Raw genomic sequence first — 21545 nt, 5'->3', positions numbered from 1 at the left:
AGTGAGAAATGGATGTACTTACAAACTGATGTCACCAGGGGGCGAAACCGGTCTGTTGACTCACTTGCTCCTGTGTGGAATTACCTGTTCCTGATGCTGCTGTATGGCAGTTACCTGCTGTATGTGCTGCGGCTTCCGTTAAACCTGAATTATTTGGATTGCCATATGGACTGACTTTTTTGAAAGTATTCTGGAAGAAAATATTTATGCTGTATTATATGGCGTGTATTTGTTTTGGTTCATAGGTTCATAGGTTCATACTAGGCTATCTGCCCTGGGGCAATTATAAGCCTAGCCCGATTCTGTATGGCTTACGCCACCCCTTGATTTGAGTATACTGTGCCTTTTTTAAGGTTTAGTTTACTGTGCCTCTGTCTAATAGTGACATGGGAGTAATCCCTGGGACAAACCTACGATCCCCATCCACTTATCGAGATTCTTCTTGAAGGGATTCAGTGAGGTGCTCTGCCTCACATGAACTGGAATTCTATTCCAGAGCGAAGGGAGCCTCTGGGTTATGAACCTGTCCCTCCAGCAAGTTCTATTTATTTCTGTGCTGAGGTTCAAGTCCCTCGAGCGTGTGGCTCTAAGGGATTTAGATTTACTCAGGTGGAGCATGCCCATTAATTCTGGATTTGACATAGCTTTGTATGTCAGGCATAGATCGCCTCGAAGTAGGCAGTATGCAACTGAGTAGAGCTGGAGCTTTTTTAACCGAGCAGCATATGGCATCTGTTTGAGACCCTTGATCCTCTTGGTGAGATACTTTTGGGGTCTTTCTAATTGCTGCAGGTGTCGGGTAAGGTACATCCCAAAAGGGGCATTGTATTCTATGATGGGCCTGATGAGGGATGAATAAAGGGGCACGATTACCTCTCTTGATCTAGATGTGAAACCCTTCGTGATGAGGTGGGCTATGTAGAAAGTCTTTCTAACCACTTTGGCAATGTGGTTTTCAAAGGAGAGATTGCTATCAACTTGGGTCCCCAGGTCCCTAATAACTTTCTCTGTACTTAATGGGTTTCCGCCTATGTGGTAATTTGTGGGCACATTGTTTTTGCCAAAGGGTATGACTATACATTTTTTGGCATTTAGCTTTAAACCATGGCGCTGGCACCAGTTATCTGTCTCTGTGAGACCTTTTTGAAGGATGTTTGTGTCAGCTGGAGAGTTGATTATGGCGCCCAGTTTGCAGTCGTCTGCGAACTTGGTGAGCCATAGTCCTCCCACGTTTGCCTGTACCTCGGAAAAGTATATACCGAACAAGAGTGGTCCCAGGACAGAACCCTGTGGGACGCCACTTGTGACCGGTTTCGAGTTTGACCATGGCTCCAGCAACTCTCACTCTGTGGGTCCTGTCTTTGAGCCAGTTTGCGACCCATCTTGTGACATAGGGGTTTATATTTAAGCTGGATAGCTTATCTATGATGCCCGAGTGGGGTATTGTGTCAAATGCCTTTGCAAGGTCCAGATAGGCTGTGTGGACTACCTTCCCTTCATCTATGGCTTTGGTGACTGTTTCAAAGAAGTCAACCAGGTTCAAAAAGCAGGATCTGCCCTTGACAAAGCCGAACTGGGTAGGATCTAGTGTCTGTAGGTCCCAAATGTCTTTGTTTATGAGCTCCATGATGATCCTCTCCATAGCCTTGCAGACTAAGCTAGTCAGGCTTATGGTCCATACATTCTGTGTTTGACTGCGAGCACCAGGATTGTTTGGGTGAATATATATATATATATATATATATATATATATATATATATATATATATATATATATATATATATATATATATATATATATATATATATACACACACACATACATATATATAAATCTGAAAGTGCAGTTAAGTGAAACTGCATAATATCAAAAGTGGAAATAACGAATCCGCGGTTGTGTTGGCACATTCGTGATGTGTGGTGCAGTTTATGGATTTAGCTGGGGATTCAGGTAAGTGGTGTTTTTGTAAGGGTATTGGGTAGGGATTTTAGTGTGTGTGTATTGGTGGGTTTTATGTGTGTGTGTGTTTAGTATGACCTCGGAGTTAGTATATATAAGTAGCAGAGGTGTGGGGGGGTGTGGTAGGTGTGTTTGTTTGTTATGTTGTGGTTGTGTGTGTTGTTTTGTTTGTTGTAGTGTAGTTAGGTAGGTGTATGTGTGCTTGTTTGTGTGGTGGTGTGTGTGTATGATCGCGATTTTGAATTCCATGATTATGGGTTGTCAGTTTTTTTGAATTTTCGGCTTTATAGTCTCAAGATACTAAAATTCAGTATTATAGTATTTTGAGATTATAAAGTGAAACCACACACACACACACACACACACACACACATATATATATATATATATATATATATATATATATATTTATATCTATATATATATATATATATATATATATATATATATATATATATATATGAGTCGCTATCAGAAGCTTGAGTTTTCAAAAAACATATGATCGATTTTCTGAAAACTCGAAGCTTTCGAATGGAGATTTGCCTTTTCCCACACTGTGGTACGTTCTTGGAGTTGGTATATATAATATGCTGGTGGTTTGGGGGGCTCAGCAAAAATGTAGAAAAAAGGTAGATTTTTGTTGTCTCTCTACAATATGAATTTCGAGTTTCTGAAACCTCGAGCTTCTGACATAGACCCATATATATACATACACACACATGCACATTTTCTATGTGTGTGTGTGTGTGTGTGTGTGTGTGTGTGCGCGCACGTGTGCGCGCGCGTGCGCGCGTGTGTGTGTGTGCGTGTGTGCTTGTGTGTGTGTTTGTGTGTGTGTGTGTGTGTGTGTGTGTGTGTGTGTGTGTGTGTGTGTGTGTGTGTGTGTGTGTGTGTGTGTGTGTGGGTATCATAGCTCTCAACCATCCATCTCTGAAATGAGGAACTCTCGCCTTCATAATGTGGAACAAATGGGCAAAATGTGGAACACATACTAATGGCTTACTAACAACTTCAACTAGGAAGATCATAGGATGGTCAAAATATGCTAGTTTTACTTATGAAGAAGATCCTTTAATGAATTAATATGATTAATTTCTATTTACCATGGATTTCACTTAAAAAAATTCCTAACACTGAATGTTTGACAGACTCTTTCAATGTGGAACTTCGAGGAACATGAAATTTTTAAGACCCCAAATGAGGTATGTTCCTTGTAATGAGGTACACTTGTACACTTGAGAGGTATGGTGTGTGTGTGTGTGTGTGTATATATATATATATATATATATATATACAGAGAGAGAGAGAGATGGATCCCCTTCAGAAGCTTGAAATTTCAAAACTTAGAACTTCAAATGGCCAAGACCATAAGATCGAAGTTTTGAAACTTTGAATGTTATGAATGGAGATTGCCTTACAGCACTGAATAGGATATATATACCATTTTCCTCACTGCAGTGCAATCTTGGAGTTAGTATATTTATTTAACAGGGGGTGCAGGGGGGCATGCCTTTTGCTCTTATTTTTTTTTTTTATTTCATTTTTGAAGTTTCAAAACTTCGATCTTGTGGTCTCTGAGCTTTAGAAGTAGATCCATATATCTATATATATATATATATATATATAGATATATATATATATATATATCTATATATATATATATATATATATATATAGATATATATATATACATACACATACACATACACACACAACACACACACACAAACACACACACACACACACACACACAGGTGTGTATTTATATATATAAGAACTACAAGAAAAACTCAGTAAAGCTAGAGTTTTCCCTTAAACCTCCTATACTGCAGGCCCACCTGACTTATGCATGCAAATGACCCTTTAAAGACACTGAGCATTTCAGCTACATGGCTTCTGAATATCCATGACTTTTTAACTTTTTAAGTCTTTGTGGTTACATTCAGGCCAAAGTAAGTATATGTTCCAGATTAGTGAGGCTGTATTTGTAAAAATGAGGACTTAGTATGTGAAGTATGAGATCACAATGTCTTGGAGAATTCCCTTTTCTCTGAAGCTTGGCAGTTTCTTTGTTAACATGTAGATGTGTTTCCAGCTACTCTGCCACCCAGGATGTCCCCCAATCCGGTGCCTCCTCAAGTTTAAGTTGATAACAAAAAAGCTCTTCTATCATTCAAATGTAGAAAAAGGCAACTGCTACAATTTATGACGGCCACACACTGACAGCTAAAATGCTTCAATGCCACAAAAAAAAAAAAAAACACTTCTGTCATTTTAAACTGTAGCAAACTGCTTGCTGTATCCCAAAGACATGGCATTAGGTGAACTGATGATCACCTAAATCATCCATAGTTACGAATGTTGTGTATCTGAGGCTAGTGTTCTGCCTTTCCCCTCACTGTGTGCTAGGATATGCTTTGTCTCCAATGTGACCCTGACAGTATGAAGTGGGTATTGAAAAATGGATGAACAAATGCACAAATGTGTTAAAATTGTTTGCATGCCCAAACCACGTCCTGTATGCATATATATAGGTTTACTATCAAAATGCAGAATGACGGTTAGGTGACTATGGGAATGCTGAACGTTAGTTGTCCGATTTCCATATTGCCAACCACCAATTCTGCAAGTCTCCTTTTCAGTGAATGCCACTGTTTATTTGCTCATACGTGAGCGATGTTTCATATTGAGATCACGGGACAGTGCGGATTGAGAGATATACCCTTTTCTGCACTGTAGTGTGATCTTGGAGTTGGAATGTATAAGTAGCAGGGGGTGTGAGAGGTGCAGCCCCTCACAGGGGGGGTGCAAGGGAGCTTCCCCCCTGCAAAAACAATACTGTCAGATAATACTGTGCAGGGGATAACAGACTTGTGAATCGAATCGACTTCTCCTTAATTAGGTTGCCAATATTTTAACCTAATTAATATTCCAAACATTGAACATGTACACTGCATTTTTGATAGGTTTACATTTACATGTTTGATATTTTAATAGTAAACTCACTCTCTCTCTCTCTCTCTATATATATATATATATATGGATCCCCTTCACATGGTTGACATTTCAGAATGTCAAAGACCATATGGCTGAGACCATATGATCGACATTTGAAAAGTTGACTATGCGGAACTGGCATCTCTGTACAGTGCAGAATGAAAAGATTTCCATCTTCTGCACTGTAGTGCGATCTCAGAGTTGGTATATTTAACTTCCGGTGGGGTGTGGTTAGCAGAGCAGCATGAAGGTAAGTTTTTGTTGTGGTTTTTTTTTTTTATTACATGGTTAACATTTCGAATGTCAATCATATGGTCTTCGACATTCTGAAATGTTGATCATGTGAAGTCGATCCATGTATATATATATATATATATATATATATATATATATATATATATATTTATTTAGTTATGTACTTGTTTTTACTAGATGCTTATTCAGTGTTATTTAGCAGTGTTATACTGACTTTCTGATATTTATTTCATGTACAATTAACTTTCTATGATGGGTACAGGACATGAAGCATCTGCCTTTTAAGGTTTTACTCTGCTGTGAAATTGCTACTATCTTCACTGTCTGTGGACTGCCAAATATCTGAGTCAAGCTTAGTGTTTTGACAAAAATTATTTTTCAGAGTTACCACACATTAACTAAAATCATATAAAATTTCCACAGATAGGAAGGGCATACCTCTCAATATAAAATCCTCCTACACTTTAATCCCACACAGTCATGTATTAATTGCTTTAGTGTGTTTTTAATAACAGTGCTGCCCTTGATACAGATTTTATTTTAATATGTTCACTTTTGTTGAAGTCAAATTCAGTGGCAGAATTCTAACTCATTTAGATTAATTTTTATTTGTAAAATAAGTATTTCCATCAGTGTTTCCATGGTACCTAATTATTCCCATTTATTTCCTGGTTTCGATGAAAATGATATTTTTATGGGCACTAAGCGTGATGGCAAATGTGATACATTTTTATTTAGCATAGAAGTGAAGAAATATCAAACATACTTAGAAATTATTTTTTAATGTATTTTTCTCACCCCTTTATACCTGACATGCAAAGAGGTCAGTATAGAAAGTAGCTGTTTTCTTCCATGCATACGAGTCCTACTGCAGGCATCAGCTGCACCTTCCACTTACTGCATGCCTAGTGGAAGCTTTCTGCCCTTCACCTTGGGCCTGCAAGGCATATGATCACCACCAATACCTCCTTTTGCTGAGGATAAAGTGACTAATCACGTCTGAATTTCCCTCTCTTCACCTACTGGTTAGCAAGCTGGCACCTCAACCATTAATCAAGCCTGGACTAACATTCTTCATCAGATTGGCCAACGTATTAAGAACATTTTAAAATGATGTGAATTAAGCAATTTTATTTATCCATACTGCTTACTTACTCTGTGACTTATGATAAAACCTTCTAGGAGAAAGACTGCACAGATGAATGTTAACTATAACTTTGTTTAAGGATGTTAGTGCAAATGGAATAAAATAGTTGAACTGCAGTAGAAGATAACACCATCCTAAAAGCTCAAAGTAACCTCCACCATATACTTAAACTGTCCCTAAAGGTCAAGCTTTAAGACTTAGAGGAAATACTACCACCGACACAGTTTGAAACTGATAAGTGTAAAATAAATTCACATTTTACCCAATGAGGTTATGACCCCGGAGTATTAGACCACAGCAGGACTGATGTCTTTACTGGCATAACATGGATTTAAATGCATTCCATAGTAATGCACTTTATGAATTTAAGAATGGGCCATTTACAACTACATAGACAAGGAAGCCATAAATGTCAATGGACTAAGTACCCAGGTTCATGACCCAGAGGGAAGGAGGCCTAAATGTATCCATACTTCCTGAGTTTCATTAACAGCTCTAGTGAAGGAGGAGCCAGGTTGAGAGGGTGGACTTGAGCAGCTCTTGCTTTGCCCATCCTGGTGGCAAGGTTTGGGGTGTGAGTTTGCACTCAGTGGTGCCCAATGTATGATTATTTCCTGGCTGTGAAGCAAACTAGTATTCATTGTGATAGTAGACAAACAGAACAGTATTGTATCAGACTGCCCCTATTGTCTGAATGAATGCCCTTCCTCCCTATCAGACTGCCCCTATTGTCTGAATGAACGCCCTTCCTCCCTACCAGTGCCTCTCACTCTAGGATAGTACGTCATTTATGGATTCAAAATATTAAATAATGACTGTTACAGTAATTTAACATCATTATAGAAGCACAATATGAATTAGATGTTTCATGCATTCAGTTGTTTAAAACATGGCTGGTATTATCTGTAGTTTCAGCACTAACTTTGATAAGAAACTATACATATATTACAGTTCTTTTGTTAGAGTTCAACACCAGCACAGACTAATGAGAATTGTTTTGCAGGTAATGATTGTTTTTGTTATTTTTTTCCATTTGCACTCTGCCGAAAGACTTTAATCAACATGTCACTTTAGGTTTATTTTATTCTTCAAAGCTGCTTAGCAGTGTTTCATTTTTTTGCTTAGAATTTTAATCTGGTGTTTATTAGTGTGTGATGGAAGCAGAGAAGTTGCCTGAGAACAGGTGCAACATCAGAAGAATAAAAGAATGTAAGGAGTGCATATCATATTCTGATTGGTGGAAGGCAGAGATGAAAAAAAAAGGTTCAAATTCTGCAGTGAAATCTTATATGATCTTTTATAGTTAAAAGGAAAGGACAAGGAACACCGATTGTCCATACTTTCTTAAACTAGTAATGTGGAAAGTAAAAATGTGACTTAACTTTGGTACCAAATTTACTGTACCTAAAATATAACTATAGAAGATGTGGCACAATCTCCTTCATGAAATGTAAAGACATATGTCATAAAGTGCATAAGGATGGACTAGGATTAATCCATTGAATGAGCATATGTCTTCCAGTCTTTAAGAAATAAACCAATCGGGTCAGATGAAATGGAGTCTACTGAAGGTGTCCCTATGCCTCTTGCTCATAGCTCACATCTGTTCAGGTCAGCTTGCTCAACAAACCAAGAAATTGATTACCCAGCAGCTCAATCTCATTGTAGCCATACCATATCAATTACACTTGCCCAGATCCCTAACTCTATCCCTAAATGTTTGACTTATTCCTGAAACCTAATACCAAACATTGCCACTTACCACTACAAGTCCCAATCACTCCCTAATCCTAATCTCAAATCTTGCTCCCTAAATTTAAAACTCCCATTTGTTTCCTACTACTAATCCAAAATCTCTCTGTCTCTAGCCATAAAGCTCCTACTTGTTCCCCACAGCTGTTCTATGTGTCAGCATTGTTCAACGTGAAATAGCCATTTGAGTAAAAGGTCATGTAAGGTGAATGGGAAAACAAGCACCTGGCTGCAAGGGTGCAGTCTGAGGAAAGTGAATATAGTCCACCAAATGTTGTACAATATGCTGATATACTATAAAAATAACTGAATGCATGGACGTATACTAGCACTGAATGGCCTTGCTACCATAGTAAGAAAAATGGGAATCTAGGGACAGACCTTGACACAGTGACCATTACACAGGTATCTTCCGGTGGCTATCACATTTTGGATCTGGTGAGTTTTTGGTTATTCCAAATGCAGAGTAGAGAGGAAAGAAATGCTTGTAACAGCATTAGGCAGTGAAAGTAAAGGGAAAATACATTAAGATGACCATTTTTTAGTTATTTAAGTGTGACAAAAACAGAGGCAGGTATGGTGTATGAACAGGTGTTAATATTCTTGACTAAAAAGAAATATGGCACATACATTAAGATCAACATTTTACTGTTGCTGGGTGATTAGATGAGTAACTTTACATTATGCTTATTTAATTTGCTACTATTACTACTACTACTAATAACTATTATAACAACAATGGAAGTATGTAACAGATTCAAGGTACACCATGCTCACTTTGTATCACAATAGGATTTGAGTAAGTACATCTCTGAACTAAGGCTGTGATCTTTATCTTGAAAAAGTGAACAGCATTTTAGCAAATATTGGGGAAATTGCTATTAAGTTTTTTATACTGTTTCATCTTAAGATTAAAAAATGAAAAATCAATATGAATTTTTTCACAGAAGTCAGGCACTAAGCTTACCCTTGTGGTCAACTCCATCAGGGTTTAAATGCATCCTCTTCTGACATTCCGAGCAGCTCATTAAAAAACGAGTCACTGCTTCTCTTGGTAAGAAGGCATAGGTCTCAGAAATCTGAAATGAATAAATATGTAAGTTTTACTGAATAATCATGATGAATTGGAATTGCTGGAACCCATGCTTATAAAGTGTTTCTGAGTAGCATGCATTCATTTTATGATTTCACTAGAGTACAGAATTAGTGCCTTCAGTATTTTTGTATCTCATCATCTGAGAGTAGAACTAACATCAGGGAGGAAATATCTCAATTACGTCTATAGCCCAATGATAAGTGCAGAGAACTCAAATAAATACAAATGTCATAAAACAAGCAATTATTAGCATATAATTCACATTTTCTCTTACAGGATTTGGAAATAGATGAGATAACTTTATTGAAAGGCAGATGTGTCAGTGATAAAAATATGCATTGCCAAGATTATGCCAAATGACCCCTGACAATAACCACAATAACCACACTGCTTTGAATAAAAAAAAATGACATAATTGAACATTTCATGGCACACAGCTACTTATAAGGCAATTCATAATTCTTCATTCAAGTGTGAAAAGAATCATGTTGTTACTTCCATGAATCCATAATGTTGCCCATGTATCAGGTAATCTTTTTTTAGGTGTACATGGAATCTGGGCAGATTGGGTTGGCCTTTTGTCATATTCAACCAGTATTGTTTATGTTTGTAGGGCTCCATGTTCTCAGATCCTGCAGAATCAGTAGTATAGATAACTGTGCTATAAAAGCTGGTTGTAAAAGGCAGGTTTTACTCATTCGTCAAAGATGGCATGCAGTAGCAACAAAAGTAACAGTCTGTATTATCAGACTAAGATATGCTGGATAAAGCAAAAGCACTTGAACAGATTGAGAACTATAACTGGAGAAATGCATAACAGCATTGCACCTTCCTCCTTTTTGCTTGTATTATAAGAGATCATGATATGAACCTTAATGTCTCAGTTCCTTGCTTGAATACATTGAAATTTGCCCTTTACAACTAACATAAGAGCAGTTTTAATTCACAATCCCTCAGACTTATATATACTGTGATGCCCCTGCAGTGGTCCAGTAATCAAGGATCCTGAATCCTCACCACTAGCAACAGTGAGGGGCATACACATTCGGAGGATGACTATACACACAGTAAAGTACAATTTCCCTTAAGAGCACACAGAGATCACAATCAGCCTTGGGCTGCTTTCTCCCTCTTTCTCCAGATCCCCAATAAGACTCCCCACTGGCACAGCTATAGGGTTGGGATCTCAGCTGAGTGGAAAAGTCAAAACCTCCAGCACCCTCTCTGTCCAACCAGCGCTTTGTGTCCCTGCCCACGTAGCTGACACACACACACACACACACACACACACACACACACACACACACACACACACACACACACACACACACACATACTTTGAGATTTCATTTATACACAAATACAAACACATACCTGGGAAAGTCTTGCACAGGTGTACTAGCTATGCCCCCTTCTGCCCAGACTATAAGCTAGTACCAGCTGCCACCAGCCACTACTTATCAGCTACATTTAAGGCCCTTACCAAAGGGTGCCCAATCTCACTGTGTAATGTTACTATTAGTCCAAATATTAAGTGTAACCAAGACTTTCAATGCTATTTCGGAGTGGCATGTACAGTGGCACCAAATACATATGGAAGCACTCTAAGAGCTTAAATATCTCTAAATAAACCAGCCACAATTAAAAGGTTTAAATGCATTTAATAATAAATAATAAAAGAACAAGACAATGCTCAAACAACACAGTATCTACAGAGTTCAGAATCACAGGAAACATTTTAAAACAACATTGCAGTGCAGTCTCAAATAAACACAGAAAACATCTAAACTAATCTTTATTATATTCCTATCTATATCTAAAAGATGCTATGCCCTAAATAACTTACTTACAGAGCTAGGCAAATGCAAATGAGTGGATGTTCTTGCTAGGTTCAAGACAAGACACAAAATGCACAGACTTTCTCTCTGAGAGAGTTGTTAAATTAATAATCAACATTAGTGCTGGGTTAGCTCGGATGACATCACTCTTTGTCACCTGCCTTCAGTTCTTAAGCTAATAGAAACTTAACAAAATTTAACATTTCTTTGTGAAAAATACATATCTCTCAGATGGTTGCTCAGAAATGGAAGTCGTAAAACAATTAAAACACTTTTATATTTGAAACCTATTAATTGTTTCTGTTTCAAGACAATAGGAAAACCTCTAGCTCTAGACATTGTGTCTGCTTACTGGGAGATAACACAATCATAAAACAAAGTTTTGCAAGTTAACTCTGTATGTTCCAGCTTCTACTATTAAAACATACATTTCCACAGGTATATAGTTTATATACATTTCTGTTCTTTTCCATTAGGGAACACTGTGGTTATATTTTAGCTCAGTACTTTACATACACTTCTGCACCAGTAGTTTAATATACACATAACATATTGTTCTGTTACATTTGTAAGAAAGCATATGAATCATGTTGATATTCACAAATGACATATGACTATTTACAAAATGCCAGATAGCTGGGCTGTCAGTATCACATTTCTATATAAATCATATTATATTTGCAAGTGACATATAATTATTTACAAAATTTCATATAGCTGGACTGGCAGTATTTCCCTGGTGTGACAAATACCACCACCACCACCACAGTCACACAACAAGAGGTTAGAGAGAAACTCCTCAAATTACAGCAACCCCGTCTTCAGGATTCACTTGTTTCACTGTTACATAAATGATTTACAAATTTCATGCATCAAGACACTTAAAGGACCTGCTAATCACCCCGTCACTTAAAATCTGTATGCAGGTCCGGATTATAGATGGATTATATATGCCTGAATTGTTACATGATGTAGCAGCATTATGTCTCAGTTGAATAAACAAATTTTCCTTTTTCAGTCCTGACTTTACCTCTGTTACAAGAAATAATGAGATGGCTGGGAGATGGCATGCTAACATCTCTTCCAGATTTATTTACAAACTGTACAACAGAATGCAGAAAACCAGACCACATATGGTTAGCCATGAGAAACTCATCTGCCACCTCAAAAACCTAGGCTTAGACAACCAATCAATCTCCTGGTTTGACAACTATCTTAGGGACAGGCAACAAGCTGTACGGTGGAACAATAACTTGTCTCCACTTTTACCAGTCACTCTTGGGAACCTTGCTATTCTCAGTTTTCATAAACAATCTCTACTCAGCAGCAAATAGCACTAACCTTATCCAATACACAGACAATTCCACTATAATATGCAGTGCCTCAACCCTGCAAGAACTACACAATAAAACCCAGGATAATTTCCACTCAGTTGAAAACTGGCTTACTGACAATGGCCCCATTCTTAACCCAAAAAGACCAAGATCCTGCTATTTCACCCCTCACAAAATACCAGCCTTACCACCACTTTCAATATTCAGTCTAAAAATGGTACACATCACACCTGAATCCCATACAAAACTACTAGGTGTCATCATTGATAACAAGTTAAAGTTTGATATCCACATTAATCTAGCTATTAAACACTCACAGAAAGCTAATTAGTCTCTACAACACAAATCCATCTTGACCCATACTGCTAGGACCACAATTGCTCACACTCACTTGCTCTCAACATTAATTTATGCATCCCCAATCCTAACAAATCTATCCAAAACAGAAACCAGCAAACTGGCAGCCTGCAATAATCAAATAGCCAAATTTGCTAATAACTCATCTTTTAGAACCCATCACTGTCATAAGCTAAAACAATTGGACTGACTTGAACTGCCAAATTTATTAATCTACAATCAACTTATCACTTACAAGCTGCTCTCCCACCCAAATAAAACACCAGCTTTAAGCAACCTAATTCAGCAGTATTCCTGTCCTAGGCAACTCCGCTCCACAGATAAGTTATTATTAACAGTTACTAGATCCCACAACCATGCCGGTGACTCCCTCTACTCATCTAACATATCCAAAATTTGGAACTACCTGCCTTCATCCATTACCCTGGAATCTTCTCTATCCAGATTTAAAAAATCATTCAAAAGCTGTCTCAGCAACAAAAGGTTATGTCACTGGTCCACACCAGACTAACTTCAGTCCTACTCCACTACTGCAGTAACTCTTGCCTTAAACCCATAATCCCCTGATAGGACTGCACAGTTTTATCAATACCACATTCAGATGCATGATGTGACTCCAGATATTTAACATACTTTAATATTGTTTGTATATGTATTGATCATTCTATATGTTTTTGTCATGGAATTAATAATGTGTGCTCACCTATATGGTCTGATTGTATATACTAGAAACATGTTAGAATATTTTGTTTGTATGTCTTGCATATGTGTTTCTTTGGAGCTTTTCTCCCCGGGCCTCCACTAAAAATGGACATGTATCCAGTTGGACTATCCCAATTAACAAATGTAAAATAAAATAAAATAAAATAAAAATGTATTTTACATTTGTTGACAGGGATAGTCCAACTGGATATATGTCCATTTTCAGCAGAGGCCCAGGGAGAAAAGCTCCAGAGAATACCAGCTTGACATCCACATGGATGTCAAACTGGTATTCTCAATACTGACAGAAGTCTGGGGCTTTTTTTTCTTTAAGAAACAGTGGCCATATGTTACAAGTAAGAATTCTTTTAAATAGGTTTTCATTCTGTTACTCACAGCGGCTGCTGATGAGATTTCGGCATAGTCACTAGGCTTATTTTTCTTTTCATTCAGCTGGTTAATGAGCTAAGGGTACTGTTCGAATCAACAAAGTAACATATTGTGCTGTTTTTAAAACCAGTGGTTTTCCAGTATTCCCACTTGTTGTTTCTTTTGGCTTTTCCCGGTTAGGGGTCGCCACAGCGGAACTCTGGTCCGCTAATGATTGGCAGCAGATTTTTTTACATGCCGAGTTGCCAGCCCTGACGCACAACCTTCAACGAAGGTATGCCCATTCACACATGTCTCCACACAGAAGACGCTCTAGCTGAGAATTGAACAGGACAACATCTTACTATGGGGCGACAACACTACTGCAGCACCACTACCGTGGTTTTCCAGTATTTCCAGTACTAGTATATAAACCATATTGTCTAGTTTTCTGTATACAATTGTGTAGTCTAGATAGTAAAGCTGAAGAGCTGCAGCATAACATCTACTGGGTCTCTCTCCATTATTTGGTTGATGTTGAGCTGAAAAGCTGTGCAGTGTCAAAAGTAAAGTTGCGTTTCAGGGCAATTCAATGGGCTAATCTCTGACTTGGTATAACTGCTACCTCTAGGAAATCTCTTTCTGTAGGGCAATTTGTCCAAAGAGTAGAATCAGTGGATCCTGATTACAAGTGTAATACAAAACTACTGAAAAGTTATAGGACCTCATGTTTCTACCTGTTTCATTAAATCAAAAAATTGAAGTGTAGAACACATATAATTTTGAAGAAGAGATTTATAGCATAGAAATTATGAGACAGATGTTTCAAAATTACTCTAAACTCAGAAAAAAATTCTGCCCTACATCTCACATTTCTTCTTCACAAATGTTCAAGATCATAGAAAAATACTGATGGTTTAGTCACTCAATGAATGTTTAAAAAATCTCAAGTATTTTTAGCCAATTGTGCAAGAATGCCAGGTTGTTATATAAAAGTAAGTATGTACATGCGAATGTGAGTGTGGGAGTGGGTCCAAGAAAAGGCAGACATTTTAAATGTCTAATTTATATATATACTGCTGTATTAGTTACTGGTGGATATATTAACAGAACTACCAAAGTTGCCCTGTAGCTCAAAACCACCTCTCGGATATTATACAGCAGCAGATGATAGGTGGTGATTTTTCTGTTTTAATGGTTCATCCATTTCCTGTTTTCATTCCAGTTTACATGCATTAATGGCTGGTTTAAAGAATTAACGAATCATTTACCAATAGTCATGCTTAGCTGGTGTAATTGACCGATAGTCACATCTAGTCTTTCACTGCCATTAAATCCAGTGAGTTTGCCAAAAGGGTTGCCCATGTGGCATAACAGTCTAGTAATGACCAGTGGATTGCAGGTTGGAGTTCTACCTTGGTTGTGTGAAAGGAAATTAACAATTTTATTCCCAGGTTATTGGATAATTTACTACTGCAGGTCAAACTAAACACTACTATGACTATTTTTAAAGCTAGTCTTGATGCCTGGATGGGTACACACAAACTTACAACAGGGTTATCATGTATATTTCTGCTTGATCTGGGAGGTAGGCATGATAAAGTACTTGAAAAGGGCAGAATGAAGTTATAATTGTGTCTACTTAAAAGTGTATATGGATAGGCATCTTATGGTCCACGAGATCACTGGTCTAGTATTGTTCCTATGTTCTGCACATCTACAGAACAGTCACTTGTCATGTCATAACTGTATTTGTAAGGTCTAACGTTTCTTGCATATTGCACCTACCTTGTCAGATACATACATCTTACCAAGCTAAGGCAATATTCCAAATCTCATAGCATTACTAGATCTTTATATCTCAAATGTGGATAATTTGAAACTTTTTACTCTACAAGCAAATTGGTTAGTTTTATGCTATCAGCTCTCTGGCACAGATAATGGCAGATCCATCCTTGGGTGAAGGAGGTGGTCCACATTGCTCTAATCCCAGGCTATAGACAAGCACATTTGTTTGGATCTACCAAAGTACATCTGTCTTGCAGCTTTTATGAACCACGAACAGGAATGCACATGATCATTGGGAAAAGTGTAATAGGACCTCAGGTCTATGAATGTACTTATCGGCTGTTAGGAAAGGGGTTGGTACTAACATAGAAAATCCTTCATGGCTGCCTTGATGACATCAATACCATGACTCACTCTTATTCCTGAAAGTGGAAAAGAATGGACCTAGTCACAATGGAAGCTGATTGCACCAGGCCCAGGGTCACAGAAATATTTTTTTAAAACTGGGTCACAAATGCACACAGCAGAAAGATGTAAAAGTTAGAGCTGACATTTCAGTCATAAGCCTTTTACAAAAATAACCTAAATCTAGGAAAACAAGATTAGCAACTAAGAAGGCAATATATGTAATTCTGTACAAAATAAAAGTCTTGAATTTAGTATGCTACATTATACCAAATATAATCTCGCAAAGATATTGTTGCCAGATTGTGGTTTCCACCCTTAACAATCAGCCATAACAGGTTGCATTATGCAAAAGTTGGTCTACTTTCTTCAGAAGCAAAATCAGCTAAACCAGAAAACCAAAAGCTGACAAAGGTAGACACAGTAAAATAAGCATATGGGCTAATGTATATAGAAGTTTTTTTATTAGTCTGAGTATCATCCTCCCTTCTGTGTCAGTTTATTTGTAAATAATACACAATTAATATGAAACTGCAAATAATGTTATATTCTTTGTAACATTCGACAAACAACAGCTGCAGAAAGCAAACGTTCAACTTCTTGTTAAAATAATATAAATCGTGTGGTTATTTCTGTTGGAATAATGATTCGTCCACTTGATAAAATCAGCAAACCTTTTATTGAAAATAATTGTGAAGCGAACCCAACTGTTAAAAACAATTAAAACACAAAGTTCCTGTTAAGCGCTTTTCGTCTTCACAGTGTGAAGACTTCTTCAGACTAATTACTTTCTCCTACAATCCTTCTAAATGTAACTTCCTGTGACATCACCTAATTTACTTAATTGATCATAATACAATTGCACTCTGTAGTAACTCACTGCTCTCCTCCTATTATACCTGTTTGTTGCTCTCCATTCCCATTCAAATACACTATGCACCATGTTCACATACCACACATGAATGCAAAAACAGAACGTGAACACAAGAACAGCTTCGTTCCGTAGAAGCAGACCCAACTGTCCAAAGAATAATAAAACACAAAATCCCTGTTGTGTGTGTATATATATATATATATATATATATATATATATATATATATATATATGTATATATATATATATATATATATATATATATATATACAAAACAAGTAAAACATGCTCATATATTCTTTTATGTAAAGCTCTAATAGTTTTTCCAACATAAAATTTGTCACATGTATCACAGGTAGCACAGTATACAACATTGGTGGTGTTACAGGTGTAATAATCCTTAGCCCAGAACCTTCTCCCTATGTGTTTGAATTCTATACTGGACACATTACTCATAAATCTACATTGTTTACATTTTCCACAGGAACATCTACCAGCAAGCCTAGATGTAGAATTCACAGCCATCATCTTATTATTTTCCAAAATATGCTTAATACTGGTAGTCTTCCTGTAAGAAAAATGTGGTCTTACACCCAAAATTTTTGTGAGTTCGGTATTTCCCATAATAACCTTCCAATGATCCAGTAAAATTCTCTTGATGTAGACCATCTCATTACATATTGGTATGGGAAAAGCTAAAGAAAAAACAAAAGGGTCTTTACGCTGAACACTTGGGGGACACTTCCCTAAGGGTGTCCCTAATGCTCAAAATGGGACAAGCAGAAGTGTTTCTAAGTGCTAATACTTCCTGAATGATCTTCTTAAGCCAAACTAAATCGTAGCCTCTCTCTCGAAAGAATTGTGTCAATTTGTCTACCTCATGTAGAAAAACAGAATGTTCAGTTGTCAACCTACTGAGGCATATGAATTGACCTTTTACCACTCCGCCCTTCATATGGACAGGATGTAAGCTTTCCTTGTGTAGATACTGGTTAACAAAGGTGGCCTTCCTAAATATACAGTGTCCTTTGATGAAAGCTTTAATGAAAAATGGAAGATTTCATTAACTGCTGAGACAAATTTCTACTTGTTACAATAAAATAGTTCCAGTTCCCTTTGTAAATGTATAATATCACTGTGGTATGTTGGCTGACAAAATGAAATAAACATGCAAGGATATAAATGCATTTTAATCTATAAACATAACATCCAAATGTCTATAAATATAGTATGCAGTAACTACTAAGATGGCAGTATGACAGCTGCACTACTATTTTGTATATTAAATATCACTATAGTGTATTTTAATTGATTTGACATTGTTACTAGATCCAACTTTCCATTTGCTATAGCTTGAAATTTCTTTTTATGGAGTATGTTAAGCAAGAAAACATTGCTTAACTGCATGTAATTTGATAGCACTAACTAACTAACTAACTAACTAACTAACTAACTAACTAACTAACTAACTAACTAACTAACTAACTAACTAAGGCCTTCTGAGAATTAAATGATCATAAGCAGTAGAAATAATGTCAGCGGTTACCTTTGACAATGTACAGGATACAAAGAATAGGACATATATGCTGTACTTGGTGATGGGGAGGTTCACTGAATTTTGTTGATTTTTACTGATGTTTGTTCTAGGTCAGAGTACAAACATGGTTGGGAGGTGGATATAGAAACAAAGTATTTCAAATCAAACCTGTTTTGATTTTTTTCTGGAACGCCTGGGACTTCTTAACTAGTTATTTATTAAGGCTAGAAATTCACAGGAGAAACCATATAATTTAAGGTTTGATTTATTTATATACATTTGATTCAGTTTAGCAAAGTCATGTTAGTCATATATAGATCCTACTCCATGGCTGTTTGAAATCTAGCCAGGCTTCTATCAATCCATTTTCTGATAACTTTGTATTAGATGTACCACTGATAGAGCTTTTTTTCATAAAACTACTAAAAGAACACTTCTTGCCATGGAGGTGGTGCTGCGGTAGCGTTGTCGCCTCACAGTAAGATGCTGTCTTGTTCGATTCTCAGCTAGAGCGTCTTCTGCGTGGAGACATGCGTGAATGGGTGTACTTTCGTTGAAGGTTGTGTGTCAGGCCTGGCAAGCCGGTATGTAAAAATCAACTGCCAATCATTAGCGGACTGGAGTTTCGCTGTGGTGACCCCTAACCAGGAAAAGCCGAAAGACACAAACAAACTAAAACAATTTTGTTTGGGTGGGATATAGCATCTTTCAGCCCCTTGTGGATCAAAACAACCTTCCTCCCCTTTTTCTTTTAAGTACTTCAAGAAGTATAAACAGTTCATTGTCCATGTTGATAATATTATACATAGAATCATACTTGCTAATTTCATCACCTCTATTAATGCTCTCACTAACGGCCATTTTCAATAAGGCTGTACCTTTATCACTGATTTTTTTTGGTTCTTGTATATAAAAGACTGTATCTCCAAAATTATATTATATAGTCTCTTGAAAAATTTTTATTTTTTTTACTGAAACTATTACCTATTAAATATTCTTAAAATGTGCTCCGAACTATGATAGCAAAACATCAACTCTGTCTACAACTTTAATGAAAAAATAATGCCATTTCAGATCACAGCATTTAAAAATAATGGAAAATCTAATTTTTTTATATATAAATACATTACCTTTAAAAACCAGAAGACGCAACAAGAGTATAAGTTTATGTTTTAAATTACTTCTTATTTGTTAGTTTGAAGAAAATATCTGCACTTCAGTTTTAGACCGAAGGGTTTACAAATGTTACAAGTTCATCCATCTGTAATGACCATACTTCCATTAGTGATGTATAACTTCACCATTTATCATGAAACACTAAGCCTATAGTACAACAGTATAACATATCATTCACCGCACCCACATTTATATGCATGTATTTGAGTGTGTGTATGTGCGTGTGTGTGTGTGTGTGTGTGTGTCTGCTTTCGTTTGTATATACACAACATATAGTGGATTCCTTTCACAAGCTCAGTGTTTCAAAACTTCGAACTGAAAATGTCGAGACCATAAGATCAAATTTTTGAAACTTTGAATGTTTTGAATGGAGATTTACGTACAACAACGTGGAACAGGAAATGTACCATTTTCCTCACTGTAGTGCGATCTCAGAGTTGCTATATTTAATTAGCAGGGGGTGTCAGGGATGCAGGGGGGCTTAGCCCCCTGCAGAAATGTAAAAAAAAAATGTTTGTTTTTATTTTTTTTATTACAATTTTGAAGTTTCAAAACTTCGATCTTATGGGCTCGACCATTTGTAATACAACATTTTGAAACTTCAGACTTATGGGGTAGATCCCATATAGTATGCATTTGTTATCTGAGATAGATAGATAGATAGATAGATAGATAGATAGATAGATAGATAGATAGATAGAACAGATAGAGAGAGAAAGCACACACACACACACACACACACACATACACACACACACACACACACACACACACACACACACACACACACACACACACATACACACACACACACACACACACACACACACACACACACACACACACACACACACACTGACCCTCATGCATGTGTGTGTGCATGTAGCTGCCTATCTCTAGAACCTGCTCTAAGAAAATACTTCTAGCAGCAACTACAGACCTCTTTATATAAAGAAACTGCCTTCCCCCCTTGCCCCTCTGGATGGAAAGAAGCTGTACTCAGTAATCTCCATCCCTGGGGTCTTTTAGAGACCTATACCTTTTCACAATCCAGAGTCACTGGTAATCCAGAGAAAAATCCACTATCAGCATAGATCATTCATGAGATATGGTATTTTAAATTACACCCGATTCTGCATACTCATCTCAGTAACTGGAGTTTCAACAAAAGAATATGTTTTCTATGTTCTATGTAATAATTTAGTCACCAGTAACTCACATCAAGTTTGCCTCCTAGTTTTGTACACATGTGCACTGTGTCTAGATAATCCAGTGAGCTTTATGTTGCAACTGAACAGCACAAAGCTATCAATCAGCATTCAGCATAGTCTCTGGCTCCATATATTAATTTTATTTAAGTACATGTTAATTTGCCTGTGGTGGCTATACACAACCTGATGATGAAGTGTCTCTCTGGGTGGAGACGCCACTTTCAATGTAAACACTGGCAGTTTCTGAAGATAAAGAATTGAAAGAAATTGGTACAACAGACAAGAGGAAACATTCTCATGAAAATGGCCATGGCGATTGCATGAGTAAGTGTCCTGTTTCCACTGGAAAATGAAAGACATATTTGGAGTTGTGCATATAGGAAATGTTGCTTAGTAGCTATATAGTAAAATGGTTGATACTATGTAGCTTATGGGACAGAATGAGCCTTTTGAAACCAAGTAAAGTATGTATCCTATGTATGAATGAGTTCAGAAATATAGACTACAACAAAAGTAAACTAAACATTGAAAATAAAATTTTTACTTTTGGAACTATTGGAGAGATGCAACTGGCCAGTGAATTTATTTATAAAGTATAGTATTTTCAAATACATTTTTGATTGCAAATAATGACTTTATTGAAAAAGGAAAAATGTAAGAATATGACATGATTATTGCTTAATGTTCAGGTGATGATCCAGACTGTGGGGTGGATGTCAAAAGGTTTTATGCTGATGTAGCATCATT

The 21545-nt window shown here is 36.9% G+C and overlaps 1 protein-coding gene across 1 annotated transcript in view; it reads right to left on the bottom strand.

The window, feature by feature from the left end:
* Positions 1-21545, bottom strand: part of NOL4 (nucleolar protein 4) — a 2553475-nt gene that overhangs the window by 1398272 nt on the left and 1133658 nt on the right. Inside the window, exon 3 of the mRNA XM_044066638.1 lies at positions 9079-9190. Within this exon, the coding sequence (XP_043922573.1) occupies positions 9079-9190 (112 nt within the window). The remainder of the gene's footprint in view (positions 1-9078; positions 9191-21545) is intronic.

This window comes from Protopterus annectens, chromosome 3.part1 (genome assembly GCF_019279795.1).
Source record: "Protopterus annectens isolate FY-2018-M chromosome 3.part1, PAN1.0, whole genome shotgun sequence".
NCBI lineage: Eukaryota > Metazoa > Chordata > Ceratodontiformes > Protopteridae > Protopterus > Protopterus annectens.
Note: the sequence above shows the minus strand (reverse complement) of the source record. Positions and strands in the feature narration are given on the sequence as shown.